The 17641-nt window shown below is 42.1% G+C and overlaps 1 protein-coding gene across 3 annotated transcripts in view; it reads left to right on the forward strand.

Moving 5' to 3' along the window:
• Positions 1-17641, forward strand: part of LOC129855243 (glypican-5-like) — a 149761-nt gene that overhangs the window by 47149 nt on the left and 84971 nt on the right. Inside the window, exon 7 of one of the 3 annotated variants that reach the window (XM_055922677.1) lies at positions 5648-5790. The exons of the other annotated variants lie outside the window; for them this stretch is intronic. Coding sequence (XP_055778652.1) covers positions 5648-5759 — 112 coding nt within the window. The 3' untranslated portion in view covers positions 5760-5790. The remainder of the gene's footprint in view (positions 1-5647; positions 5791-17641) is intronic. 3 annotated transcript variants of the gene reach the window in all.

A 17641-nucleotide genomic window follows, 5' to 3' on the forward strand; every position in this document is an offset into this window, starting at 1 on the left:
TTATCACAGGACCACATTACCTGAGAAAGAGGCATCACTTTCCTGTTTTACTTTGACATGTGGTATCTAAATTACTAATATTCGCATCGCTATGGAATAGGGTATAAACAGTGTTGGTAATCATTTTATTTAGTACTGTATTAAGATCAACTCTACACTCAACAGCAGTGAGCACAGCAGTTTACTAGTAGTCTGTGACTACCATATTAAGGGACATGGACCACTAGAGAGCAGTGTTGTAGCGGCCAAGCCTAAATGTGTCCTCTGTTATTGTCCCAGCCAGCCAGGCAGGTATGATGACAGCAGCAGATTTCAAACTGGGTTAAGAATGTCCAATGAGGTCAAGTGTCTCAGTATGGGTTTCACAGGGAACTGTTATTGTCTGATGAACCTAAAAGGAAGTGAATGAGGTGGCTGTTCAGAGGATATATGGAATTATTTGCTTCCAGGCTCTCTGTAGTCATAGTGTGTGCTGTGGCAGACATTTCACTATAATTGAGTCCCCAATAACTACTGATCGTGTTCCCACAGGGAGGCTGGGGCCAGGGTGCCTTCTGACAGAATCTGGGCTGAGCTGACTTACTGCTCACTGCCTCTGTTGTTGTTGATGTTGTTCTCATCTCTGCTGCTTCACTGGAAGCTGACTGCCATCAAATGGGCTTCTCATGGCAGAGTCTTCTTGCGTTGTGTGTCTGTGTTAGTGTGTTTGGGTTGGGGGGATGAAAGCACAGAGACGAACATAACAGTTATCAACTGAAAGCTTCAGAGTACTGTACAGTGTCTCTTACATAAGTCTGTAATTCTAGACCACACAGGTCATTGGTCAGATTCCAGGTTAGCGGTAATTGTGAAATAGTTTGCGCGCTCACATGCTCAAACATCTGAAACCCTGTTCCTCACCTCCTCACGTTCTCTATTACTCCCATCAGGTACATGACTGCCACCTTTGACCTTGATCCTGGGGATGAAATGTGGATGTCAGGATCAGTTTCCTGTCTCTTCCCCTTGTTTCCTTCTCCCTTATTCAGCCCACAGAGCAGCACCCTAGCAGAAAATCTGGAATAACAGAGGCCTGGGGAGCACATAGAGGGAAAACAGTGGTAACCTAGTAACGCCACTATGGAAAGCGGAGTTCTTACAGACACCAAAGCCTGACAAAAGACTATTCTCTGCCTCAGGTTTCAAGGTCATTTATCCTATTGACATGTTAGAGACTCGTCTCACATGCATAAATTAGTCTACAGTTCGACACTGCCCACTGGGCACACCACCTCATTTCAACGTGGAAATGTGGGTAATATTTGGTTGATGAGAATGAGAATTCAACCTTTATTCATCCTCTCCAAAAAAAGCCAGGAGTCTATTGAATTATAACTATCCTGCCTCCCGAGTGGCTTTACTTGGCTCATCGCGTTGTAGCGACTCCTTGTGGTGCGCCGGGCACCTTCAGGCTAACTTCGGTAGTCAGTTGAACGGTGTTGAACGGTGTTTCCTCTGACACATTGGTGCGACTGGCTTCCTGGTTAAGCGGGCGAGTGTTTAGGAGCGCGGTTTGGCGGGTCATGTTTCGGAGGACACATGACTCGACCTTCGCCTCTTCCGAGTTGCAGCGATGAGACAAGATCGTAATTGGATATGATGAAATTGGGGAGAAAAAGGGGGGGGGGGGGGAAAATATAACAATTTGTTGTGCTTTTAAATGCTTAAAAGCGCAATGATAACACACTTAGATTACAACTTTTTGGTGTTATCACTGCGCTTTCAAGCATTTAAAATCACAACAAAGTTCAAATGGGAATACAATGTCAGATATTTTGTATTTGTACAACAACTTAATGTGTTATCCCTGTGCTTCATCTAATAGCACAACTAAATGAACTGGATTGTAGTTGAGATTTTCATTAAAAATACATAGTTCAAGTGATCAATGCTGGTCGAGATTCTGCACTGATTATTATAGCAATTGTGAAGATCTCCACAGATCTACGACCTTTGCATGCTATGTTGAGCATGCACGCTTCTAGAATTACATAAGAAGACATTAATAGTTACAGTAACCTCAAAATGTGGCCATGGATGTGTTACTCACTTTAGGTTGAATAAATACTGTTACATTCGTTTGTAACGTAGCCTTAACGTTATGGTATTTACTGTATTACAAAAGTAATACACACGTTGACAACGCAACCAAACATCAACATTTAAAGGACATGTAGGCCTATCTATTGCTTGGATAGCTTCATTTGAGCCACTGGCCTAATCCTATTCTTTAACTTTTATTTTTTGTTTAGTTGGAGCCGTGAATCCAACTTAGAATTTGTTAACTTGTTGACTGTACTGCAAAGGTGATATTAAATTGTGTTTGGTTGTCAACGCAACCAAATATCAACATTTTAAGGAGATTTATATTTTGTGTCACTGACTAAGTCTGGTTTTAATACCACTTCGTCTACAAAATAATAATTTATATGTTGGATTCATGTCTCCATCTCAACCAAACATCAAAGTTAAAGAATAGGACTGAATCAAATCAAACTTTATTTAAAGTGCATTTAAAGTTTGATTTGATTTAGTCCTATTCTTTAACTTTTTGGTAGAGATGGAGATGTGAATCTAACATATCAAATATTAATTTGTAGACAAACTGGAATTAAAGCCAGACTAAATGAGAGGAACTGATGGAACTATACAAGCAGAAGATCTCCTTGAAATGTATATATTTGGTTGTGTTGACAACCAAACAAAATTCAACATCCAGTTTTTCTACAAAATACAATTGATATGTTGGAATTACATCCAAGTTAAAGAATAGGACTAAATCAAATCAAACTTTAAATGCAGTTTAAATAAAGTTTGATTTGATTTAGTCCTATTCTTTAACATCGGTTTTTGGTTGAGATGGAGACGTGAATCCAACATATGAATTGTTAACTTGAAAAATACATTTTAAATCAACCAAAGCTTGAAACAATAGGCCTATATTTATTGTCTACTTTTAGATGACTTCACAAATGCTATAATATTAAAGGCCTAAATAGTATAATTGATTATATATGACTTATAGAGTATGGTTACATTTTATTTGCTCTGTTAAATCTACAGTTTGGAATGACTTCAGTAGCAACAGTGAGATCTCTCTACTACATTGGTAGTAGTTTTAACCAAGGCCAGGGCTGCTGGGCTTGGTTAAAACTATGGATGGGAGGCCAAGAGGTAGCTGTAGATAGATCAATTCTCCAGTCGGAGATGCTGCCATTCCTATTTGTCTTTTTTTGATAGTGGATATAACAATGAAGATCTGCCGTTGTTTCAAAACTACAAATTCAACATATTTTATACAAGGTTTGTCTATGTTGAAACTTGGTTACTATGACAACATAATCCTGTGGTTTGAAATATCACCTTTTTGCAAATCCAATGTAACAATACGTTGACAAATTACGTTGAAAAAACGTTGATTCAACCAGTTTGTGCCAGGTGGGTGGTCTTATTTGAAATAAATGTGAGAGTATGCTGTTTAGTAGTACAAAGGTTCTTGTTCTTGCTGTAGTCCATAAAAAGAGACAGTTCCATTTCGATCACCCAGTCAGTCACACAGACTGAGACTTCGCCATGACGCTCCATTGGATCAGAGAAAAAAAGACTACTGGTTAATTACAGTGGAGAAAAGAAATGCCCTCAATTATGTTTTCTAAGTATGCTAAAGGAGGATTCAGTACTAATGACCAAAATGAGCTGTGAGGCTCAGGTCGTTAGTGACATCTGAGGATGAGTGATGTTAATTAGTGAGAGAAGCTATAGTGTTAACCTCCCTTTTTTCTCACCCACATACACATTCAGTCCCTCAGGGACAAGCAGTTTTCCTGATGGCAAAGTGAGGGGTTATTTGTCAGATGGTTGGTTTGATTGGTTTGATTGATAACAGTCAGATAGGAGCATTCTGAACCTGGTAAATGCCAGCTTCTTGCTCCCCGCTGCACATGCAGGGGTTTCCCCTGCCTGCCTGCCCACCGCCAGTCATCAGGGATATTAGGTACTGTCCTGAACTCTGACCCCCAGGCCCCCTCTGGCCTCAGGCTCCTCTGACACCATAGTGTCTTCTGTTACCTAACAACCTTGTAAAACAGGAATCACAGGAGTAATTTCATATTACTTTCCTCTTTGACCATAAAGAGTAGGAGTAGCATTTAAAAGGGGGAAACTCAGGGGCTCTTGGAGTTTAGAGTTTTAAGACGATTAGTGGTTACATAGAGGGATCTGGCCCCTCCAATCAGGTACTTAACAGCATATAATGTGTCTGTGCTATGCTGTCTATTCCAGTGATGGATATCTTGATGTGGGGCAGTGACACTTTCTGGTGATTCCTTCCTCTGAAGAGTGGTCTCCAATGACCTCTCACCAGGAAGCTGCCGGCCATATGGCCAATCAGAAGCTGCAGCTGGCCCTGTGCCTGGCTGCCCCACTGGCCTGAGTTCTTGACCCAGGTTATTTCTAGATTCATCGTAGCACTGGTTTCAAGTGTATGTTGTTGGCTCTGTCTATATTCAGCAGGTACAAGTATTGTGATGCTGTCCAATCCAGCACTGTGGAAGCAAAAACCGCACTGGTGACCTGATTGATGTTTCTCAGAACAGGTCATTTCATTAACTAGCTACACTAGCCAGGTGAAGTCACTGGGTATGCGGTGTAGCAACATGCCAGACTGTGCCATGCCCTGTCTCTGCTTTTCATTCCTGCCAGGGAAACTGGATCCTGGTGTTCAGCAGCAAAAAGCTGGTTTTACCCTGGAGACCAGGCCCCAGTCTCAGAGCTCCAGAGGTTACAGACACTATCGATATGAGATGCAAGCTATTGAAAAACATGACTAAAACACTGAACCAACCAGCGCTTCATGAACTCAACGACAATAGCAACACAGAAAGCTCCACAGGCCAGAGCCAACACAGACAACACAGAGGTCATAGCTATGCTTCCTGTTGGCTAGTTCTTTTTTCAATCTCCTTTTTTCTATGTTGCAGCATGCCTGCGTTGCCACAAATACCCCCGGAGGGCTGTGTTGGGTTGAGAGAGATTCAATACAATGTATTTGTGTATGATCCTAGGAGCCTGGAGCAGACAAAGAGACAGGATGAAAGTAAAATGGTCTGTGGATTTATGGTCTTCAGGGGAAAGCATAAAAACATCTGCTTTGGAAGCAACAGTATAAGTGTGTTCTCAGACAGACCTTTCTGTAGACCTTTCAGTTATATCATACATTACACCTCAGATTATTATCTCTGAATTATTACTCCATGCTGCTGTTTGTGACTGTTTGTTATTCCACATTTGACTGGCCTAAATCACGACAGAAGGCATACATTACTACTGGTAGTCATCATAGGAATGAGGGAGGGAATGTGGTGGACCGTTAGACATCACAGCAGTGCACTCAGCCAAGCCTCCTTCTCAGGCTCCCATGATCTTCGGCGGTGGAAGGGCTTTTGGGATGTGTCCCGTTACCTTGGCCACAGTGTATTTGTTGGTGTTTGGGAAGAGCACAGTTGAATGACACATAGTGCTAGGCACACTTTGGTTTTGGGGTTGCTGGTTTGCATTTCAAGTCAGAGGAATGTACCTAAAGAGCATGAGCTGAGTCTTTATCTTTCAGCCCACTCCTGACCGCTGCGCCAGGCCGTATCAGCTGGGCTACCAGACCAGACCAGAGCGGACCGGAGGCTCCACGCCTTGGAGCTGGAGCAGAACCGTGTGGCCAGCGTTGAGTGCTGAGTCACATACACCCCATATACAACGGTATAATTTTATATGCTGTGTGGTAAATAGGCTGATCGTTTCCAACCAGTCCTGCTTAGCTGTACGGTTTTTCTCCATGGAGCTTTGAACAATAATGTCTTGTTTTTTAGGGCGTGAGGGTCGTTTTGAACTACCACAGTATGACAGCCTCTGTTTTTGTGGTCTGGGTTTGCCCAGTCCCCCATTATGGCTCTGTTAGATTATGTGTTTCCTCATCAGAGCAGGCGTACAGCCCTCTCTCTTTCTCTCGCACGGGCTCACTCACTGAGCAAGCGCTCTGCTCTACTTCATAGCCTTGAGGCTGGAGTTGGACTCTACACAGCAGAAAGCCAAGTGGTCACAGTGTAACCATCTGTTCCTATCCATCCTGTACAGGGAGGCATCACCTGATCTAATACATCTGGTCTGGACTGAACTGATTTGCTCTCTATTCCCAGTTCAGGAGTTGAGATAATCAGTCCAATCAAGTGATTTGGACCATGACCAAAAGCCAAGGTTGCCTAGTGATTGGATAACAGTAAGTATAGCCTAGTGCAGTGGAATTCATACTTTTTCTGCGGGGACCCCATTTTTTTCAGCCAGAATTTATGGGGACCCCATTTTTTCTCAAGAATTTATCACGACCACAACCCACCCCAAATGTAATGGCACAACCTTAAAATCATTACATTTATATTTTTACATAAACAAATAACCTTCAATTCATCACATTTAATCTCTCATCAAAATGAAAAGAAACCAATACATACATTTACTCTATAATATTTTATTTATTTTTCAAATTATCTTTCTCAATAAAATAGGGGTCAATGTAAATAGTCCGGGTGGCCATTTGATTAATTGTTCAGCAGTCTTATGGCTTGGGGGTGGAAGCTGTTAATGAGCCTTTTGGTCCTAGACTTGGTGCTCCGGTACCGCTTGCCGTGCGGTAGCAGAGAGAAGTCTATGAGTTGGGTGACTGGAGTCTTTGACAATTTTTTGGGCTTTCCTCTGACACGCCTAGTAAATAGGTCCTGGATGTCAGGAAGCTTGGCCCCAGTGATGTACTGGGCCGTTCGCACTACCCTCTGTAGCTCCTTACAGTCAGATGTTGAGCAGTTAACATACCAGGCGGTGATGCAACCGGTCAGGATGCTGTCGATGGTGCAGTTGTAGAACTTTTTAAGGATCTGGGGACCCATGCCAAATCTTTTCAGTCTCCTGAGGGGGAAAAGGTGTTGTCATGCCCTCATTAATGTCTTGGTGTGTTTGGACCATGATAGCTCGTTGGTGATGTGGACACCAAGGAACTTGAAACTCTTGACCCGCTCCACTACTGCCCCGTCGATGTTAATGGGGGGCCTGTTCGGCCAGCCTTTTCCTGTATTCCACGATCAGCTCGTTTGTCTTGCTCACATTGAAGGAGAGGTTGTTGTTGTGGCACCACACTACCAGGTCTCTGACCTCCTCCCTATAGGCTGTTTCATTGTTGTCGGTAATCAGGCCTACCACTGTTGTGTCGTCAGCAAACTTAAAGATGGTGATGGAGTCATGTTTGGCCACACAGTCATGGGTGAACAGGGAGTACAGGAGGGGAATAAGCACGCACCCCTGAGGGGCCCCAGTGTTGAGGATCAGTGTGGCAGGCAGACGTGTTGTTGCCTACCCTTACCACCTGGGGACGGTCCCTCAAGAAGTCCAGGATCCAGTTGCAGAGGGAGGTGTTTAGTCCCAGGATCCTTAACTTAGTGATGAGCTTTGTGGGTACTATGGTGTTGAACGCTGAGCTGTAGTCAATGAACAGCATCCTCACATACGTGTTCCTTCTGCCCTTTCTCAAAGGGCAGTGTGGAGTGCGATTTGAGATTGCGTCATCTGTGGATCTGTTGGGGCGTTAAACAAATTGGAGTGGGTCTAGGGTGTCCAGGATGATACTGTTGATGTGAGCAATGACCAGACATTCAAAGCACTTCATGGCTACCGACGTGACTGCTACGGGGCGGTAATCATTTATGCAGGTTACATTCGCTTCCTTGGGCACAGGGACTATGGTGGTCTGCTTGAAACATGTAGCTATTACAGTCTCGGTCAGGGAGAGGTTGAACATGTCAGTAAAGACACTTGCCAGTTGGTCCGCACATGCTTTGAGTACACGTCCTGGTAATTCATCTGGCCTCGCAGCTTTGTGAATGTTAACCTGTTTAAAGGTCTTGCTCACATTGGCTACCGAGAGCGTTATCACACAGTCGTCCGGAACAGCTGGTATGCATGCTCGTCTGTTAGGCTTGCTTCACTGGGCAGCTCGTGGCTGGGTTTCCCTTTGTAGTCCGTAATTGTTTTCAAGCCCTGCCACATCCGACGAGAGTCAGAGCCAGTGTAGTAGGATGCAATCTTATTCTGTATTGACGCTTTGCCTGTTTGATGGTTCGTCTGAGGGCGCAGCGAGATTTCTTAAAATCATCCGGATTAGTGTCCCGCTCCTTGAAAGTGGCAGCTCTAGCCTTTAGCTCGGTGCGGATGTTGCCTGTATTCCATGGCTTCTGGTTGGGATATGTGCGTACGGTCACTGTGGGGACATCGTCGTCGATGCACTTATTGATGAAGGCGATGACTGAGGTGGTATACTCCTCAATGCCATTGGATGAATCCCGGAACATATTCTAGTCTATGCTAGCAAAATATTCCTGTAGCGTAGCATCCGCGTCATCTGACCACTTCTGTATTGAGCGAGTCACTGGTACCTCCTGCTTTAGTTTTTGCTTGTAAGCAGGAATCAGGAGGATAAAATTATGGTCAGATTTTCTAAATGAAGGGAGAGGGAGAGCTTTGTATGCGTCTCTGTCTGTGGAGTAAAGGTGGTCTAAAGTTTTTTTCCCCTCTGGTTGCACACGTGACATGCTGGTAGAAATGAGGTAAAACGTATTTAAGTTTGCCTGCATTATACCCCCTGGCCATTAGGAGCGCCGCTTCTGGATGAGCATTTTCTTGTTTGCTTATGGCCTTATAGAGTTGGTTGAGTGCGGTCTTAGTGCCAGCATCGGTTTCTGGTGGTAAATAGGCGGCTACGAATAATATAGATGAGAACTCTCTTGGTAGATAGTGTGGTCTACAGCTTATCATAAGGTACTCTACCTCAGGCGAGCAATACCTTGAGACTTCTTTATTATTAGACATCGCGCACCAGCTGTTATTGACAAATAGACACACCCCTCTTCCCTTCGTCTTACCAGACGTAGCTTCTCAGTCCTGCTGATGCATGGGAAATCCTGCCAGCTCTATAATATCAGTGTCGTTGTTTAGCCACGACTCGGTGAAACATAACATATTACAGTTTTTATTGTCCCGTTGGTAGGACAGTTTTGATTGTATATCGTCCATTTTGTTTTCCAGTGATTTCACGTTGGCCAATAGAACGGATGGTAGTGGAGGTTTACTCACTCACCTACGAATTCTCAGACGGCAGCCCGACCTCCGCCCACTTTTTCTCTGTCTTTTCTTCATGTAAATGACAGGGATTCAGACACGTTCCTGAGAAAGCAGTACATCCTTGGTGTCGGACTCGTTAAAGAAAAAATCTTTGTTCAGTTTGAGGTGAGTAATCGCTGTTCTGATGTCCAGAAGTTACTTTCGGTCATAAGAGATGGTAGCAGCAACATTATGTACAAAATAACTTACAAACAACGTGAAATAACTAACAATATAATACAGTTGGTTAGGAGCCCATGAAACGGCAGCCGTCCCCTCCGGCGCCATCTTTGAATAACGCTGGCCTAGTGTATAATCCAGGAAAGAGGAAACTATATTAGAAATTATATCTGGAGCTATACCATAGAGAATGTATTTAGGCTGGGTTTCTGTATAAACACTTTGTGACATCTTGCTGATGTGAAAAGGGCTTTATAAATCAATTTGATTGATTAATTGATTGATTGTTTGATTGATATGTGTGTAGTTTTCAGATGAGAGAGAAGAGATGTGTGGGAACCTCTTGGAAAGCCCTTGGCTTTTAAGGGTGAACATGTGTCTCTTCACGGGCTGACTCATTTGATTGGTTAACAACCCAGAGGCAAACAGACCCGAGCTGATTGACTCAACCACTAATTACTGTGAGAAAGCAGTCTGTTTCTCTGTCTTCCTATGCTTTGTTCAGTATTCTCATTTTCACTACCATATACTCTGTGTTTAGCATAGTCATTGTGCTCAGTGTATGGTATCAGAACTTCAGTATAGTCAATATACACTTTAATGAGCACACAATACAATTTTACTGTAAGCATTTTCATGATCATATTTACTCGGTTGTTTTTTATTGTACAGGCACATGCATCATGTTCAGGATCACCCCAATGTTAATTAGTGAGTGTGCATCACACACAGCGATCCCATAAATTACTATGGTGTGCATGACAACAATAAGCAGGATATGTTGAAATAGAGTTTAACCAGTCAGAGAGTCTGATTAAGTCACATGTCCCCTTAATGGGTTCCAAGTGTTGTTGGTACCCATCGTCAGACCTATGCGTCCGTCAGCAGGACCCAACCACCCACAGCAACCACAACAGGGCACATCTTCCCGTCAACTCCCCCCAGCTTTTGGGAACTAGTTAAATGGAGGCCCTTTGTGGTCATCTTTGTAGTTGATTGACCATTTGATGAGTCTCAATGAGTGTCTATGAATAATCTCAGTCCCCTTACATACATAAGTAGAAACTACAGGCGTACATGTTATAAAAGTCAGTGACAGTGTAATGGTGAAACATCATGATAAGTATAGAGTACAACAGTATGAGTCATAATACCCATAAAACCTAGTGGTCAAACAGGGAAATGGTTCCAATAGTTTTTCTAACATTAATTTTGAGCACCAAGACTCATGCAACCGCAAAATTTCAGATCAAGCAATTTCCCAGATTTGGCTGTTTTTAATCTTTGCTATGCTGTAATAATGGCGTTACAACGTATTTTTCATTAGAACAGACTGGTGTTACTTATAATTATTTATTGTTGTTAATACTGTTACAAACAGGCAAAACAATTATAATGTAATCTAACAGCACCTGTTTGTCACACATAATATGCACGCAGCTCTCGCGCCTATGCCCTTCTTTTTCTCCTTCTTATTGATATTATTACAATTATGATCATTATTAAAATAATAAAAGTACTGTTGTTATCGTTAGTAGGCTTTGTATAGTAGCCTTGTATAACCAGCATTGAGCTGTAGGTTTAAGAGAGTGTCCTGTTTAGTCTTAATACCGTAACTTAGGCCTGTATTTCAATATATAGGCTACTGTATCAATCATTCATTCATTCATGCCATCACACAGCATACGAGACATTCATGCCATCACACAGCATACGAGACATTCATGCCATCACACAGCATACGAGACATTCATGCCATCACACAGCATACGAGACATTCATGCCATCACACAGCATACGAGACATTCATGCTTTGAAATGCAATCAACCATTTTAGTTTTAAAATTAAATAACAAAGGGAGCTTTGAATAATTAGCCTAAACAAGAAATAAACCGCAATTCACGAATGCATGCAACTGTTTCTGTCTGCTGTAATAAAGGCTTTATACAGTGCATCTTTTCCCCGTTAGAACAGACTCTCTGGTACACTTATTTATTGAGTGTTGTTTACTCTGTTCCAAATGGTCAGAAAATAATAATAATAAATAATAAATAATAATAATATTGTAATCTTAATAGCAACTGTTTGGCACAAATAATATTTACGCAACACTTTCTTCTATACCCTCCATTTTCTTGATCTCCAGAAGTTTCCACAACGAAGTCAAATGTCTTCCACAGATCTGACTTCCCTTTTCCCTCCTGAGAAACCAGTAAACATTTGCCCGTTTTGAGTTTATTTTTTATGTCCTCCGCCTCCATTATTGGTCACATGCATGCAATGCTACCATGTTTAATGTCAAGAGAGCAAGGGTTGAGGGAATAGGGAATGTTTTTCCTAAACAAATTAGGGATTTCAGTAACAGAACTTTTCAGTCAGAAACAATTAAGAAACTAAATGGAGGAAATTGTTGCGTTTGTGTGTGTCTTAATTATTTAATCAAATTGTGTGCTTAAAGCATCAGACAAGCTCAGTGCATATGTAGTTGGTTTTATTCAAACACATAGGGTGTGTCTGTCTATGGAAAAATATGTTTAAACATGTTGAACAGAACGACTCTTGGTCTACCAAGAACAGGACGACTCCCGGTCGACCAAGATTGTGGCTGCCTGCCTGTAGGCAGATAGACCCAGTGAGCCAGGGGTTAGAGTTCATCGTTGGTACTGTGTGGGTAGGCTGGCTTAGATTAGTATTTGTTTATTTACATTCGTGCGACACGCAGCTCCTTTGTCTTCACTTCCCTGGAAACACAAGTGTAATGTTAACCATGCGATCACTTTGTTTTCTACAGTGGTTGAGGTGAATTGACCTCACAATAGTGGTTCTAATGTAACCCACTCAAATTAGATTATCAACTATTCAATGAATCTCTCTGGAATGTTCATGTGTCTGCATTATGTCAGAGGTGATCCAAGGGTTGTTGTGGTCTGGGGGATGCAGCTGCAACAGAGGGCATATGGGTGCCACCTCTGGAGCCCCATGATGCTATTGTTTGAATTGTTAGCCTGGAAGCACCTGCGCTCTGACATCTCTTACTCCTGCAGGAGTAATCTCTGTAACATCCTCAATGCTCGCTAGCCCCATAGTTCTCTCCAGTAATGAAATCCCATGTGTGGCTTCAGTTTCAGCTTCTGTGTGTGTGAGTGTGTGAGTGAGTGTGTGAAGGTGAGTGTGTGTGTGTGTGTGTGTGTGCTCGCGTGTACGTCTGTACCCGCATGCTTGTGTGTTAGTGTATTTTGTGTGTGTGTTCGTATGTATGTGTGTGTCATGTGTTATATATTATGGGATTCTCCTTCAGACTTTGTGGAGTAGCTCAGGGAGTTAGGGACCAGGGTCTGCTCTATCAGAGCGGCTTCGTCCTACTTATCCATCCACCCACCTCTCTCTCTGCAGAGGCTCTAATCTGTTCTGTGGAAAAAGTTTGTCTGTGCATCAGACCTTCACAGTCTGCCTCTGAACTTAGTAGGTTAGTCTATCTCGCTCTCCCACTCCCCCCCCCCCTCTCTCTTTTTGTCTCTGTCTTTCTCTGTCAGGGTTTCTTCAATTAACGAACAAGCTAGGTCTTGTGTTTTGACAGAAATCTATTCCTAAACTTCTCAATATATTTTTGAGATTGGCCCTAGATGACCTTCAATAGGACTCCAATAGGCCATTTAGGATCAGTCTTGTTCAATATCTTAATCAATTTAACATTTCAGATTTCACTTGACGTATTGATCAACTGAATTGCTGAGACAAGCAGATACAAAGGACTTTACTCTAACTACTGATCACAATAACCTGTGATAACCTCAGCTGCTGATCCTCATCTACTAAGATGAAGAGGTGGCGAGAAAAAAAGAGATGAACAATAAGAGAGAAGCTCTTCAATCACAATGGTTGACACCGTGTCCTTCATTGTGTCTCATCTCATCCCCTCCTCATCGTAATTAATGTATTCACAAAAATGCAAAGGCATCACCGGGTCCTGCGGTGTCTCTGCCTCTGACATCTGACGTGTTTACCCTGACACTGAGCTGTAATGAGGAGGCTACTGGTCTCCTCTTTTCCTCCGTTCCTCCACTACTCTTGTTATTCCTGACAAACAGCCTTCCACCCTCACATCTCTCCTCTCCCATACCTGGATCTGCAGTCATGCCTCCTCGCAAGGTCGATTTAATTTTCGTTTTTTAAATATTTTTATTTGAAATTCAGTTTAGTTTCTGTTTGTTTTCAGACTTGATTTACTCATTTTTATTTAGTTTCAGTTTGATAAAAAATACATATATTTCGTTTTTATATTATTCAATTTCAGTTTTAATCTAGTAGCCTAAGCCATTTACGTGATGTAGACTTATAGTTTTCTGAGGGGGATGTCACTTCTTGCCACTGGGGGACAGTAATACATAAGGTTATGGGCCAGGACCATAGACTTGGATAGACATAACATCTCTGTATCTGTGTCATGATGGCATCTGTGAGAGCATGGGCAGCGCCATTGAGGCCATCTCCATCATGAAATAGTCAATTTTCTTCTTCATTGTCTAATCCGTCCTGATGACCCGACTGTCACAACTCTAACTGGGTCATCAGGTCATGCTGACCGGATCATCAGGAGGGATCAGCAAATGAAGTTGGAAGTCCCGCCCAGTTGACTAAATCAAAATGGCGAAAGTCCTCAATGGCGCTGCCCATGCTAACACATTCAATTGGCCACTAAAGGACTCCATACAACTCTATTGCCAGGGCATGGGTTTGGTTAGGTTTAAATTATAAATCAATCCTAATTAAAGGATAAGCGCCTAGAGTGGTGCAAGAAATATGGTGGAAGGAAACTCTCTTGCTCATGTTTACACCAATCCAATGCTTTTTAAAATTGAGTAGTAGATATAAGAGGAATCAAGTACCTTTATCTGACAGAGGAAAAACAACACATAAAGTCATGGCACATTTGACATGTTATGATTAAGTAATATTAAACATGTATCACTGACTAACCCCTTCAGTGTTAACAAAAAACAACTGCAACAACAGCAAAAACATAAGCAATACAACACTTCTTCACAAATCTATCAGTTCACAGCCAGCCGGCTTGTGTGTGTGTTTCTGTTCAACCTAACAAGATTTTCTGATTTGTCTTCAAGAAGACTCTGCGTTCCAGAGAGGTGGCCGTTCGGTTTCTCAAACACAATGATTTTCTCTACGAACGCTTGGGATACAGAGACAGAAACCAGATCCAGTGCCACTGGACACATCTTTAGATAAACAGCCATGCTGTCTTAATATGGCTGCAATACCGTTAACGGGATGATATGACAACAGCCAGTGGAAGTGCAGGGTGCCAAATTCAAACAACAGAAATTTCATAATTAAAATTCCTCAAACATACATGTATCTTATACCATTTTAAAGGTAATCTTGTTGTTAATCCCACCAAAGTGTCCGGTTTCAAATAGGCTTTTCAGCGAAAGCAACACAAACGATTATGTTAGGTCACCACCAACTCACAGAAAAATTCAGCCATTTTTCCAGCCAAAGAGAGGAGTCACAAAAAGCACAAATAGAGATAAAATGAATCACTAACCTTTGATGATATTCATCAGATGACACTCATAGGACTTCATGTTACACAATACATATATGTCTTGTTTGATTAAGTTCATATCTATATCTAAAAACCTCAGTTTACATTGGCGGCATGTTCAGAAATGCCTCCAAAATATCCGGAGAAATTGCAGAGAGCCACGTCAAATAACAGAAATACTCATCATAAACTTTGATGAAAGATACATGTTTTACATCAAATTAAAGATACACTTGTTCTTAATGCAGCCGCTGTGTCAGATTTCAAAAATCTTTACGGCAAAACACAATATTCAATAATCTGAAAACAGGGTTCAGCCACAAAAGCAAGCAATACATACAGTTACCCGCCAAATTGTGCAGTCAACAAAACTCATAAAAAGCATTATAAATCTTCACTTACCTTTGCTGATCTTCGTCGGAATGACTCCCAGGACTCCCACTTCCACAAGAAATGTTAAATTTGTTCGGTAATGTCCATCATTTATGTCCAAATAGCTATTTTTGTAGCGTGTTTGGTAAACAAATCCAACGTCAGGAAGCGCGTTCACTAAAAGCTGACGAAATGTCCAAAGGTTCCGTAACAGTCAGTAGAAACATGTCAAACGATGTATTGAATCAATCTTTAGAATGTTTTTAACATAAATCTTGAATAACGTTCCAACCGGAGAATTACATTGACTTCAGATGAGCGATGGAATAGAGCTCCCTCTCATGTGAACGCGCATGGTCAAAGCATGGTCAGGTCATGGCAGACCTGACTAATTCCCCTCTCATTCGGCCCCCCTTCACAGTAGATGCATCAGACAAGGTTCTACAGACTGTTGACATCTAGTGGAAGCTGTAGGAAGTGCAAACTCATCCATATCTTGTTGTGATTTCAATAGGATTTTGGTTGAAAATCGACCAGCCTCAGAATTCCCACTTCCTGTTTGGATTTCTTCTCAGGTTTTTGCCTGCCATATGAGTTCTGTTATACTCACAGACATAATTCAAATAGTTTTAGAAACTTCAGAGTGTTTTCCATCCAATACTAATAATAATATGCATATATTAGCAACTATGACTGAGGAGCAGGCCGTTTACTCTGGGCACCTCTGTGCACCTTTCATCCAAGCTACTCAATACTGCCCCTGCAGCCATAAGAAGCTAACAGAACTGGAGAGGTGACAAACCCCTCCCAGGTATCTCCACTTCTGCAGCTCACACGGGGCACTTAATGTCCTGCCAGGTTGACCCTCCAGCTGGACAGTGACATCAGACACAATCTTCGATGCGAGGAAACTATATTTCTGAAGCACTGTGGTCAAGATGCTTGCTGGATTCATTGTGCTGGCATCTTCCTGGGGTCCTGCTGCTCCACTGCTGTACTCTCTGGTTTGCTGAAGTACAAAATACTCTGCTTCCCTCATCAGTGGCTCCATCTCTGTTGAGTGATGTGCCAGAGACACACTTGGGTCATCAGATAAGCTGCTGCAGGGGTTGGATTGAAGTTCGCTCCCAGAGGATTCAGTGTACATGTGAAGTGCTCACGTAGTGACTTCAGGAGGACCTGTGCCAACTGTTTTGCAATAGTAGTTGACTGCAAGTGTGCCTCAAGATTGAGAAGGCACAACACCACATCAGACAGCGACTGGCTGGCAGATTGAAATTGTTCGGTGTGGATTGCGAACGGCATCAGCAACTTTACAAGCTCTTCTATCTTGACCCAGTCATGCCTCTGATTTCTTCCCTGTTAGCTAGTGAAAGTGATGCACAAGCTAGGCCTATTTGAACATTTATCCGCCAGATTCAGAAACTTGAAAACCCCATTAGGAAAAAAAGCTTGAAAATACCATTTGCTTTTTGCACAAAGTTCATGGCTTTTATTTTATTTTAGTTAGTTTTGCAGTCAAAGATAATAGTTTCAGTATAGTTTTAGTTTTTCAAATGTTTTTCATTTTTATTTCAGTTTACTAAATTGTTTTTCCAATTGTAGTTTTTATTTTATTTTAGTTTCAGTTTTTGTTCACTATAATAACCTTGCCTCCTTGTTTCACCAACCCACTCCATTTGACTTCCTATTTAATCATTTACAGTGCACTTTGAAAATTATTCAGACCCCTTCCCTTTTTCCATATTTTGTAATGCAACAACCTGTAAAATGGATTACATTTTTTCCCTCATCAATCTACACACAATACCCTGTGATGACAAAGCGGAAAATGTTTTTTAGAGATTTTTGTAAAAAATAAAAAACTGAAATATCTTATTTACATAAGTATTCAGACCCTTTGCTATGAGACTCGAAATTGACCTTAGGTGCATCCTGTTTCCATTGATCATCCTTGAGATGTTTCTACAACTTGATGGGGGTCCACCTGTGGTAAATTCAATTGATTGGACATGATTTGGAAAGCACACACCTGTCTATATAAGGTCCCACTGTTGACCGTGCATGTCAGAGCAAAAACCAAGCCGTGAGGTCGAAGGAATTGTCCGTAGAGCTCCAAGACAGGATAGTGTCGAGGCACAGATCTGGGGAAGGGTACCAAAAATGTTCTGCAGCATTGAAGGTCCCCAAGAACACAGTGGCCTCCATCATCCTTAAATGGAAGAAGTTTGGAACCACCAAGACTCTTCCTAGAGCTGGCCGCCCGGCCAAACTGAGCAATCGGGGGAGAA

Source organism: Salvelinus fontinalis, chromosome 5 (genome assembly GCF_029448725.1).
Source record: "Salvelinus fontinalis isolate EN_2023a chromosome 5, ASM2944872v1, whole genome shotgun sequence".
Taxonomy (NCBI): domain Eukaryota; kingdom Metazoa; phylum Chordata; class Actinopteri; order Salmoniformes; family Salmonidae; genus Salvelinus; species Salvelinus fontinalis.